Below are 12471 nucleotides of genomic sequence, written 5' to 3'. Positions count from 1 at the left end.
ACTTAAGATAATATTGTAAACTATTCTAGATTAGAATAATCAATTGAATTAGACATAAATATGACAATATTGTTTATAAACACCCTGTACGTCATCATGATTTGCCATGTTATGTTTGGATCATGTTTGAGAGGGATAGTATACAGTTTTATCAGACAAAGTTATCTACACAATCTCCAGTGTATATTTTGTCATTTTAATATTTAATCTCCACGAAATCAAGCTTCAACTTGTCAATTTACTCAAACATTTACATATGTGTAAAGTTTCCATTAGCATGGAAATGCCCATATACTATTGGAGTAGTATACATTTCACTACAGAATGCCTTGTTCTGATCGTGAAGCTTTTTTGGTTTCAGATGATCAAGACCAAATTCTTTGAGCTTCATTTTCGGTACGCAATTGTATTTTATGATTCTCTAGGCCAAGTTCCACTTTAAAAGCACTATGTTTCTTTCTTTTTTTTTAATGAATGTACTTTTTGCTTACAAATAGTTTGGCTCAGAGGTGCAGTTCCACGTACTGTGTACATAGTCAATAAAGTATTGTTTTACTGTGCATGTGTTTAAGGTTGCAGGCTTACCACAGACCAGTGCCTCTGAAAGTAAATGTTTAATCCCAATGTGAATAGAAGCTTGCTGGGAAGGCATAAAAACTCAAACTTGAACCATTGACCCTGATTACATATTTAAATGTAGGCTGGTTAGCATTTTTATGCAACCGTAAAACCATGCCTTCTTAGAAGCGCTTATGGATTGTGTGTTTAGTCAAGTTCCTCTGCTGATTGTTTTACAATAGCCCCTCTCACAAACATTCTAGGGCTGTTTTTCAATTAATCGGTTCTTTTGTGTGCTCCAGACTATGCAAATTTTAATACATCCAAGTATTCTACAGCCCTTGGGAAAGCGGTGTACAACCCTGTTGTCTTTCAGTGCCTCCCAAAAGTGATGTTTTAATCAGAAAGCTCCATGAATTAGTCACAAGTTTAGCTAAACGTTGGCACTTTTTGAGTTTTGTTCTGAAAAAAAGAAAATCCTTGAGAGAAATCTATAGTGAATAGGCAAGCACATTTTATACACATACATAGATTAGTGGTGTAATTGTGTGTAGTTTATGTACAGTAATATTGAGCAGCACATGGTTTAAACAAATACCGAACAGTACCCTAACTTTACCATACATGCAGGATATTAATTCGTCCGGTGTTAAACACACTGGGAACATCCAAACTTTGAAAAGCATCTATTGTAATACAGTATTGTCGCCCTGAGGGATTGAATAGAAAACTTGTAATCTCATAGTGACTCTTAAATGTTTAGGGTAAAAAATTGATTTTAACTGAGGATTAAGATGCTCTTGTTCCTGAGCATTTGCTACCAGACAAATCTTACAATGTGCGCTGTACACAGGACTGTGCTCTTGTGACACCTCTGTGAAAATGGGCTTGATTACACAGGGATCCTGGTATTGACTGCAGGTTTTACTGTAAATAAACATTTGAAAAAATATAGAAATGTTTTATAAAAACCTTTTAAATTTTGGAATCCCTAGGAAACAAGATGTTTTTATTTTAATGAGTAAATAAACTAACAAAAGTAAAATTTAATAACATATCAGGTAAGGAACACTATAAATTCTTCATTGATTCAGCAAGAGAATATACACCGTAAAACAGGTTTGTTGTTTTATGGATGTAAATAATGTTTGACATTTTATGTCAAGTGGGCTAATGTATTTCTCAGTGAAACAAGGAATGTCCCAGTTTAGTAATTCTAAAATAAATGTAATTAATTAAATTACAGATTTTTGACATAGGAGTCTTTCTCAATGTTTTCATGAGAGACTTCTAGTCAAAATGTTTGTCATTGAGTTTATTATGTTTCTTTTAGTATATTTAAATGTAGAGTGTTTGAAGTTATGGATAAGGAATCCCAGAGTTCTTCACAAGACAGGGTAATGCTTTATATTATGTTTTTTTTTCTATTTGGTAATAAACAGAGGAAAGGTTATTGGTCAAAGTCCAGAAAAACTGTTCTGTTTTTATGCAACCTTCTATGAACACCTTCTGGAAGCCCAAACATCTGTTAGCTAGACTACCCACGTGACCATCACACATTTTAGATTTGGCACCTATTCAGCAACTAGGCGGTGCCCCAAACAAATTGGTGGAACAGTTCTTAAAACTACTTATGAAAGATATGTGATGATTTAATGATATAATTAACTGAATTAAGTAGACTAATGTTTGTTGTGTTTGTGGTATTATGACAAACTTTTTGGCCAGTGCCTTCGATGTAAAATGTTTTTACATTTGATATAATTATATAGTTTTATCCTGTCATAATTGTGTGTCTTTATATGCCAGGTAAACCAATGTCTACCACGCTCCTATTTAGCTCTACTATTTGTATCTTATATTCAACTAAGTGTTTTAAATTTTCTTTGAGTTACAGTATGAATGATTTCTTATGTATGACCAAATTTAAGCTGTAATGGCCTTAGCCATTTTTAGTGGCTAGAACCACTAAAAATAAAGTAAGAAACTCCATTACCATTTTCAGTGCCCTGTCTGTGCCTATCATCCAACATGCAAGGAAACTTTTGAGATATCCAGCTGCATGTTTGTCACTTTAATGTTAAGCTAATTTGACAGTTTTTTGTGTGAATTTTATTAAATTCTCTCAGCTATGACTTGTCTCATAAGCACACTCAGCAGACCAGAATAAGTTAATAATTTGCTTGTGTCACTAGTTTCCCCTCTATCTAATCGAATGTACAGCTGTGTTGGATCTGCAGTTGGGTGTGTGGATTCCATTGTTCCCCAAGTCAGCAGAGGGGAGAGCCGGCTGTCATGGAGAGCTCCGGGTCCTCTCTGTTCTGCTTTTCTCTGCCGATTTCATGGCTCCTTTATCATTCACTTTCACACAAAACAAACAACACAGTGACTGACTGCTATGGGAACCTTTTTTGTTGCTGTTAAAAAAAAAAAAAAAAAAGTTTTTATTTAAGTGTTTTTTTTGTGTGTTTGTTTTTTTTAAGTTAGATTCTAATCTTCTGCATAAGAGACACTATCATTCTATATTTACAATGAGAAAAAAAAAGAAAAACTAAAAAAAAAAAAAAATTCCATTATGGTCTGTTGAACCATGCAGCTAAGCCTGGTCTCTGTCTATATATAATTAAGTACTGGTAAACAGATCAAATGAACCCACACTCTGGACAGATGGCAGAGCTGTCAATGATACCCCATTTTTACAAATACCCAATTAAAACCCTGACTTCATATGAATGCACACTATTTGCATATACTTAATATGGGTATTTACTTATATATATAATGTTTAATAATCTGTTAAAGATAAATAAATTGGACTATAAAGTTTTCTTTTTTGCAGGCCTGTCTTGGAATGTGTATAGGTGCACAGAGATTTGAATGTTGCTTTAAAGTTTATCTTCACAAATCAGTTGACATGAAAGTATAATACTGCTTTGACTAAACGGTTTGTAAGCCTTCTGCTCATCTTTCTTTACTTGCAAATTGTCTTAATTTGTTTATTCTGGTTTGAGCTTAATGCAGGGCTACTTCAGCAAACATTTACACAAACACTTGAGACTGTTGGCTTCTGTTACTGCAAACAAAAGCGTTATAATTTAGTTTTGTTGTGCTTTGTGCAGCTTTACTATTACTTTAATGTTTTTGTTTATTTAATAGTCTAGTGTGCATTGCATTTAAATTAAGTGCATGTGTGAACATTAACAGATATCAAAGAGTAAACAGGGTTCTGAAGAAATATAGCGTTCTACATCCCCACATGTTGCTACTGTTTAAATAACACACCTGTAATTTCTTTTCATAGGTAACATTCTGACATCTTTTTACACTTAAGTCTGTTTCAAAGCTCTTTTCAAAATATCTGCTCTAGTGCACTGGGGTTTGAGATCTGTCCTCTAAATCACTGCATGAGTGATTTGAAGAAACATAAGTGCTCAGGCTTTTCTGTTCCGTACCCCATCATGGATCATCATTGTTGTGTTACCTGCTTGACAATGTGGGCAATAATCCTTACAGTATCAGTGCACTAAGCAGACATTCTGAAAAGAGCTTTGAAACGTACTTTAAAGTTATACGTGCAAAAAGATGCCAGGATGTTAACAGTGAAAAGAGAAATGACAGGTACGTTATTTAAACAGTTGTAGCAACACGTGGGGACGTGTAACGCTGTATTTCTTGGAATCTCGCTAGTTACTCTTTGAACAGCAATTACTTTAACTTTTAGTGGTGCTTTGCTTCATAATATAACCTTGTTATATATATATATTTTTTTTTTACAATTCCATCATCCACCTCAAAACTGAAATATTTCCATACTTCACTTCAGGGTTGTTCATGTTCTAGCCATTTTGGAAGTAATTGAATCTTAAGCCGCTCTGCAATATGCTGCCTCACGACACCTCAAAGCATTAAGAACTGTGCCATGCCAAATTTTTATGTTTTGATGTCCATCTCGTTTATAATACCAAAAGTTCACATTAAACCACGGTGATGAATAAGTTAATAGCGTAACTAATCACACAGACAAAATTCAATGAAATGCTGACGCATGTGCATATCTCAAATGAATGCAAAATTCAGCACGATGCCAGCAACACTTGATGGATGGCCAATAGTGCCAAACTTAGCGCAGTATGCAAATAGCGTTTTGTAGCTAAATGCCAATCTATGGTATAAAATGGTTAAATAATATTCGTTTGTGGTGTTTCTTTGCCTATGAGACTGACAATGATTGGTATGTATAGGGTTTATTGTATCTCAAAATATAAAACAAACTTGATTATTCTGCATTTGTATTTAGCAATAAAAAGTATGTATGCGAGCGTACAAGAATTTTTTTTAATCCCACGATATCACGGTATGGAATTTATCGATATCGAACAATATCATATCAAAGTATCGATATTGGTGCCCACGGATTTATAACCTGTTTTTGAGAAAATATAGAAATAGAATTTATTCCATCTGGTGTTTTTTGTGCCTACTTCTACCCTATATTATAACTGTATATTACAATCTGCAACAGTACAATAGGAGAAACCTTGATGTGCTGCCATGTCATTGTTGAAAAACCAGGTGACCAGGTCAGGTTACTTTTTGCAAAGTTAAAGTGCAATATAGTTTTAGAACGGGTGTCGATTTGTTTATTTAATGTGATGAACAGTTAAAATCAAATGAATATTTTAATAGAAACAAGTTTCACAGCATCTATACTTGCACAGTAATGGGCTTGTATATTTAAAATATCGTGTTTTAAGTGATGTAGTTGGCAAAGCTTTTTAACAAATCAAAGATCTGTACATAAATTCATATTTGTATCTCAACTTTTAAGCGGGTATAGTTTAGAGCAGGTATGTTTCTTTGTAAGTTAGGTTTTGATTACAGCAGAACAAACTGTTAGACAGTTGCAGACTAACCTGTTTTGCAATTCTTTGGTTACCATTGAGGCTCTCTACTTAAACCAGTGTTGGTTAGGTGCTTTTTATTATACTGAGCAGCAAACTTGATTTTTCCACAGGGGTATGTGGTTTGATTGTCCCTCAAGAAGATATGCCATTCTGCGACACTGGAATCTGCCCTGATATCATTATGAATCCTCATGGTTTTCCATCCCGCATGACGGTGAGCATTTTCTAAAATTGTAAAATCCTTAAGCAGCTAGATGGCCAGATATTTCCTATTGCGTTACAATATGAATAAATAAATTGCCTTTTTTAATACAATATTTTTTAGGGGAAGTGAAAATGTGAATAAAATCTGCAGCAGGAAATCATTGACAATTTAAAACCCCTTTCTCTAGGCTGGATTGAAGATGCAGTGATTGTGCTTGCAGTGTGTACAGAAATGTCTTGTAGCTCCTCAAGCAGCCAACCTTATGCAATCTTTGTGCAACAGACTAGAGTCATTAACCGCACAATTATTCTTAAGTACAGAATTTCTAGTAAGCCTGATGCTTTGATTCAGGGGGAATTACTAATTTTGAACTAGCTCTGACGAGTGAGCTCTGGTACACCTACAGTGCTCAATGCTTCTACATACAACAACTTACAGATTATTTAGACATTAAACAGGCATCATTGTTTTATTATTTAAAAAATATATAATACCATTTTTTTAATTTATTTTTTTAGGTTGGGAAACTGATTGAATTGCTGGCTGGCAAGGCTGGTGTTTTGGATGGCAGATTTCATTATGGAACAGCCTTTGGTGGCAGTAAAGTTAAGGATGTTTGTGAGGATCTTGTTCGCTATGGCTACAACTATTTGGGAAAAGACTATGTGACATCTGGTATCACGGGGTAAGAGGGTAATTCTCCTACAATTCTTTGATTTAGTTGATTTGATTTTCCGTTTTGAGAGGGGCATTATAGTGTATGCCTGATTCCTAAGAAAATGTGATGTTCAGCACATGAAGTGATTAATTAACAGGAAGCAGCAGTTAATTTATTTATCCCAGTTTTATAGGTATTTTTTACAGTGAAAAAGGGGCACAGGTAAAGTTGCTCACACTAATACCAGTAAACAAGAAAATAGCCTGTAAAGCCTTCGTTACAAGTGCTTAAAGAATGATAACTTGCATAGCAGTCAGAGAAATTCCAGAGGCACCTGTGCTTGTGCTTACTTCTGTTTGTCTAATAAAATGAGGTATAACTAAACTCATAATAAAACCAGGAGTGGCTGTAACTGCTATGCAATAAGGGTTATTTCCATTAAGGTCTGTACATCTGATTGCTGTAAGGTGTCAATCAATATGCACACACCTGAATGCAGGTAATGCCTGTGAGCAAGCTGAATAAACCAAATATTGATGCACTATTTTTTTTTTTTATTGATTTATTATAGATATAGATATTAACAAATATAAACTCACACAAATGTAATTATCCCTTTTAACCATTTATTTAAGAGAACCATTGGAAGCATACATTTACTTTGGCCCCGTTTACTACCAAAAGCTGAAACACATGGTGCTGGACAAGATGCATGCCAGAGCTCGGGGACCCAGAGCAGTCCTCACCAGGTAGGATTTACAAGGGAGTCATGCTGTTCTTGCCAGAGACGAATACCAAGTCTTTTAGGGATGGTCCAATTTAATGGAGGGGAGGGGGGGGGTGTACAATCTCATGGCTGAAGTTGGTTTTCTGTCTCTGATCCTTTTTGATTTTTTTTTTTTTTTTGTTATTGTTGTTCCATACAGGCAACCCACGGAGGGCAGATCGCGAGACGGTGGTTTGCGTTTGGGTGAAATGGAGAGGGACTGTCTCATTGGTTATGGAGCCAGCATGCTGCTGCTGGAGAGGCTGATGATTTCCAGTGACGCGTTTGAGGTGGACGTGTGCGGACAGTGTGGTTTACTGGGATATTCAGGGTGGTAGGTGTCTAGGTCCAATAAGAAAAAAATGAGAGAGCGGATTGGATCATCTTTCGTTGTTGTTGCAGGCAAGATTTATAGAAACAAGAGATTATTAAAGAATGGAGTAGAGGTTTGTTGTGTTATTTTTCCTTCCTTTTGGATCTGGAAACAACCATTTACTCGCACACTCAAAGCACAACTACATAAAATATATACTTTGATCTAAATTGGCTCCCGACAACAAAATGTAGTGTGTTCAGTTTGCTACTCCCCATTCTCAATTGAAAATGGGTTCAGTTTTAAGTTTTCCTGACTGCTGCAGGGTTGCAGGGTTATTTGCTTTTTACAAAGTATTGATTATGGAATTGATTTTTAAGATTTCCGTTATTTCCAGTATCCATGGAAGATATATATATATATATATATATATATATATATATATATATATATATATATATATATATATATATATATATAATATATAATATATAATTTTTTTTTTTTTTTTTTTTCAGACCTTTTTATTTTAGACATCTCTCACAAGAAAACATATTAAAAAAGATGCCCTTACAAAATAAGAAATCAGTTCTTATTGTTTAAAGTAATATTTTGGTTATCTCGATGACTTGTAAGTGTATGGTTATTGCTCATCTTGTATCATGGTGGCAGTGTGTAGGTGAAGCACAGGAAATTGTTCATGAATTTTGTAAGGCAGTTTAGCAAGTAGACTAATATATTTTCCTTTCTTCGGTAGGTGTCATTACTGCAAGTCTTCCTGTCACGTATCTTCACTGCGCATCCCTTATGCATGTAAACTGCTGTTCCAGGAACTTCAGTCTATGAACATTGTGCCCAGATTGAAACTGTCCAGATACAACGAATGAAAAGACATGTAAACCAGGACAGAACAGCTGCTAATGAAAACTTCTAGTGCTTCAACTGATGATTAGAAAAAGGGGGGGACATTTGTGCAGATCTGTTTAAGTAATGAACATAGTCTTCTGTAAACTTGAGCCCCACAAGTCTATGTGTCTTATTGACTGTTGTTTTTTTCTAAAGAGGACTTCTTCAGTCCTAGAACCTGGAACTACAGGAGGAATATGACCCTGTTTTCTTTCATTCAAACTCATTTATTTGTTGACATTTTGTTAAAAAGAAACCTTAATTGCATGACTAGCGTCTAACTTCTCTGAAACCCAAGCACTTAAAATCACTTGTTAACCCAAGTGCAATTGACTGATGACATATTCTGTGTTCAACAAAGTAAGCTAATCTTGTTTAGCAACAATAGAGTATGTCTGCTTATTCTTTAGTAGTAGTTTTAGATGTCTTGCATCACTGCCTCATCACTTAACATCAACAATCTGCAAAACTGTCAGTCATTAAATTGGCCTGACAGCTAGTAACAAACTAGAGAAAAGCAAAAGATGTAATTTGGAATGTAATAATTAGTTTATGCAACAGAGATGCATTCAAGACATTAAACTAAATCATTTTTTTCAATACTGGTAATATACAAGTTATATTTGTTTAAAGTACTGTTGAGCTTTGCTGTCTTTTTACTATACAGACTGTATACAGCAAAGCTCAACAAGGAATGAAGATAAAGCAGACATGAGACCATCCCATCCATTTCTTCAGTGAACTTTCTCCCCAAGCCAGACAATGAAGATGGAAGACTGTTTTAAATTGAAAATTATACAATGTGCACAACTAGAGAGAGGTTATTGTGATAGTTACTGTTCACACTGTACTGTTAATTAAATATTTTACATATTTAAAATACCAGAATGTCCATGCATAACATAAGATTTTGGTTTCATTACTTTATTATAAAGGGATATTCCCTTTTTTTTCAATTTCAGTAGTTCATTTAGATGTAATAAATTAACGGATGGAGACTGAACAATACAAACCAGTGTAATAGATGGTTTCTGTGACAAGCAGCATGAATAGGGGGCTTCTTGTGTTTTTTTTTTTTTTTTTATCTGTATTGCTTATTTGTTTTGTATAAAAAACAATTACACCCAATTTAATAAAGTTTCCCCACACTCTCCCATCCATGCTGGTCATTTATTTATGTGTATATATATATATATATATATATATATATATATATATATATTTATATTACAACATATCTATGACTTTGCCCTTTTGATTCATTCTACTAATCTAACTAAAAGTGGCTTTGAGAAGAGGAGTGTAGGGCAGATATATTGCTGGTTTAACGAATCCATAGTTTATGCTACTAATCCACAGAAAACTCTTGATTCGTTAATGAAACCGGAACATAACAGTTTGAACGCAACAATCTTTTCAATACTTAGTTAATTATATTTCAAACGTAGCACTGAGAAGGGATATTCACATTGTTTGCTAAAAGTAATACAATTACCCATTAACAATTAAAAAAAAAAAATATAATTACAAATTGTTACAAAGCTTCTTTATTTACAGTATGACTTTGAACACAGTTCTGGGTTCCGAACACAGTTCTGGGTTCCTAACACTGTCTTTGGTAGATTTAAATTCAAACTTTAAAAATTGAACCCATTTTCAATTGAGTGGGGAATAGCAAGGAAGGGTTTAAACAGGGCGGTACCTGTACCTTTTCCAGTGGGAGCACGGCTTCTTTTAACAAACAAAACAAAAATAAATCCTAGCTCCTGTTTTGGAGCATTAACTAAACTTAAGATGATCCCTAAATTTAAGTCGGACCGCCAATCTAGTTTACCGACTTTATATTCACAAATCACAGATTTAATATACTTTGTTTTAATGTGCGCTGTGTTCAGGTCTATACACCAGTCCTTACCTTCACACAGACAGCTACTGTCTTTGAAACCTGTCCTTCTATACCTGCCTGGCTTGTTAACTTACAAGCAGGTGTATTGGCTTAACTGATTTCCAGTCAATCAGTGTGCTTGGAAAGCTATGGCATTCTGGGAGATGTAGTTTTTAATTCCTCGTTTAAGCAGCAAGAACTATTTTGATTTTATGTATTCATAACGGGAGAATACATACGTTTTTGAGACAGACAGCACAAGCTTCCCAGCGATCACTTTAATGGTGTGATGTTGAGTATTTTCCAAGCGTTAGCTGAGACCACTAGACTCCTCTTATTTGTACATAAAATCAGTTTGAACCCAGGTGAGAGGCAAATGCATAACGTACTCCCTGATAGAAAGAATGCATTTATTGGACAAAACTATCCCAAAAATTGTGTTTCAGTTTGTATTGGTTCAAGTTGGCAAAAAGCAAGGCAGCTTCATCTCTTCCTTAGTATTTGAAAATGTTAACAGATCTAGTGTTTAATTAACATGCAGTATGTTATATTTTAAAATCTAACAACACATTAAATTGTAAAGTAATATAAATAATGAGGAGTTTCACAGAATATTCAACTTGAAATGAAGGAATAATTCCTACACATTTTGTTCAAGAAATCCCATAGCACATGGGGTTTGTACAAAGAAATTAGAAATGAGGGTCAATTAACTGTGTTTTGTTTCAGGTGAAGGTATTACAGGGCTTTCCACAGATCACCAAATGCATGTGCATGCCACTGGGCTCTCTGGCATTAATAACAGGAACAGAAAAGTTGTGCATGACAACGACTATTCATTGTCCACTGTTCTGCAATGAATCTTACATCGTTCATTTCCTATTAGCACTATTGAGTATACTATTGGTAGCATGCACCTGCCATTCCTAATGAGATCCTAATAAGCTCTGCTGATTTAGCAACACTCCAACACCAAGTCAATAGAATGGAAGGCAATCAGAAAAGCAGTGGCATGTTGAAATTACCAACAACAGAAGAAACCCGTTTTTTTTTTGTTTAATTGGAGATCGCTCTATACCGCTGTTTTGCTTATGATCTGTTTTTGGTCTATATTATATAGTTAGAAATGTTTAACTATAGTACAGTAGTATAAAATAGCGAATGAAAAACGTTATTATACCATGTCGTCTAAACAATATTATAGAACTTGAATTACATGAAAACAAACGTGTAACACATCTTCAGGTACTTTTACTTAAACTGCGACTCTAAACGATTTTACAATTAACACGAATATACATAACTCAGGTCTACTGGCATAAATATAAAACCTTCTACAAAATATACTGCTAAGAAACCCAGTATCTTCGCTGCGATTGATTCTTTTTGCATAGTTCTGGGGCGTTACTCCAAATTAAACTCAGCAGTTGGGAAAACAAAATTTCATTTATATAGGTAGTTAGTTCCGATATTAAATAAATCCTTTCAATATAGTTGTCAGGACAGGAACACTTTACATTTAAAATGTAATTACCTTGTTAGTAGGTCTATTGTTTAAATGAATAATAAACCATATTTCATTTATTTAAATTGATTCATATTTACTAATTTGGCCCAATATTTCAAACGGGGAATACTATTATTTTCAAGAACATGAACAATATTTCAATTGTACAAAAACATTTTTTTAGGGGGTCGGGGGGTTAATTTATGACCTTCGTTATTTCTGATTAATGATAACATTTGTAGTTTGCTTGTTTTTTTATTTTGTTTTATTTACAAATGCTTTGTTATATGACTCGTACTGTGTTGCACTTATTAATTAATTAATGCCCATGAACGATATTGTGTATTCTAGGAAAATAAATGATGCTTGGTTAATAAAAGAGTTGCAATACACAAAAAATATGAACATGTCAAAGTTCTAAGCATATATATATATATATATATATATATATATATATATATATATATATATATATATATATATATATTATTTTTTATCAAATCATTCATCTTTGCACAATTGATATTGAAAGTAGTGCAGTTTGTTCTTCAGTTCTTATTTCTTTTTTTCATTCACACATGTTGTATTAGGGGGAATAGTTCAGCATAACTGCTCTTTACTCAGTGTTTAGTTGAAAACAGTAATACTTAAGGTATTCACATGCAGCCTTTTTAAACTTATTTACAGCCTATGCTAAGATCTTCAAATAAAGTATTTCTGTCCAGTAAATTAAGGCATCCTTACAGAATGTAGACCAAATTTGACCTAA

The 12471-nt window shown here is 34.0% G+C and overlaps 1 protein-coding gene across 1 annotated transcript in view; it reads left to right on the top strand.

The window, feature by feature from the left end:
* Window positions 1–9461, top strand: part of LOC117419415 (DNA-directed RNA polymerase III subunit RPC2) — a 33276-nt gene extending 23815 nt beyond the window's left edge. Inside the window, exons 24-28 of the mRNA XM_034032143.3 lie at window positions 5573–5676; window positions 6186–6352; window positions 6961–7074; window positions 7252–7425; window positions 8162–9461. Coding sequence (XP_033888034.1) covers window positions 5573–5676; window positions 6186–6352; window positions 6961–7074; window positions 7252–7425; window positions 8162–8291 — 689 coding nt within the window. The 3' untranslated portion in view covers window positions 8292–9461. The remainder of the gene's footprint in view (window positions 1–5572; window positions 5677–6185; window positions 6353–6960; window positions 7075–7251; window positions 7426–8161) is intronic.
* Window positions 9462–12471: the final 3010 nt, after the last annotated feature.

This window comes from Acipenser ruthenus, chromosome 14 (genome assembly GCF_902713425.1).
Source record: "Acipenser ruthenus chromosome 14, fAciRut3.2 maternal haplotype, whole genome shotgun sequence".
Classification (NCBI taxonomy): domain Eukaryota; kingdom Metazoa; phylum Chordata; class Actinopteri; order Acipenseriformes; family Acipenseridae; genus Acipenser; species Acipenser ruthenus.
Note: the sequence above shows the minus strand (reverse complement) of the source record. Positions and strands in the feature narration are given on the sequence as shown.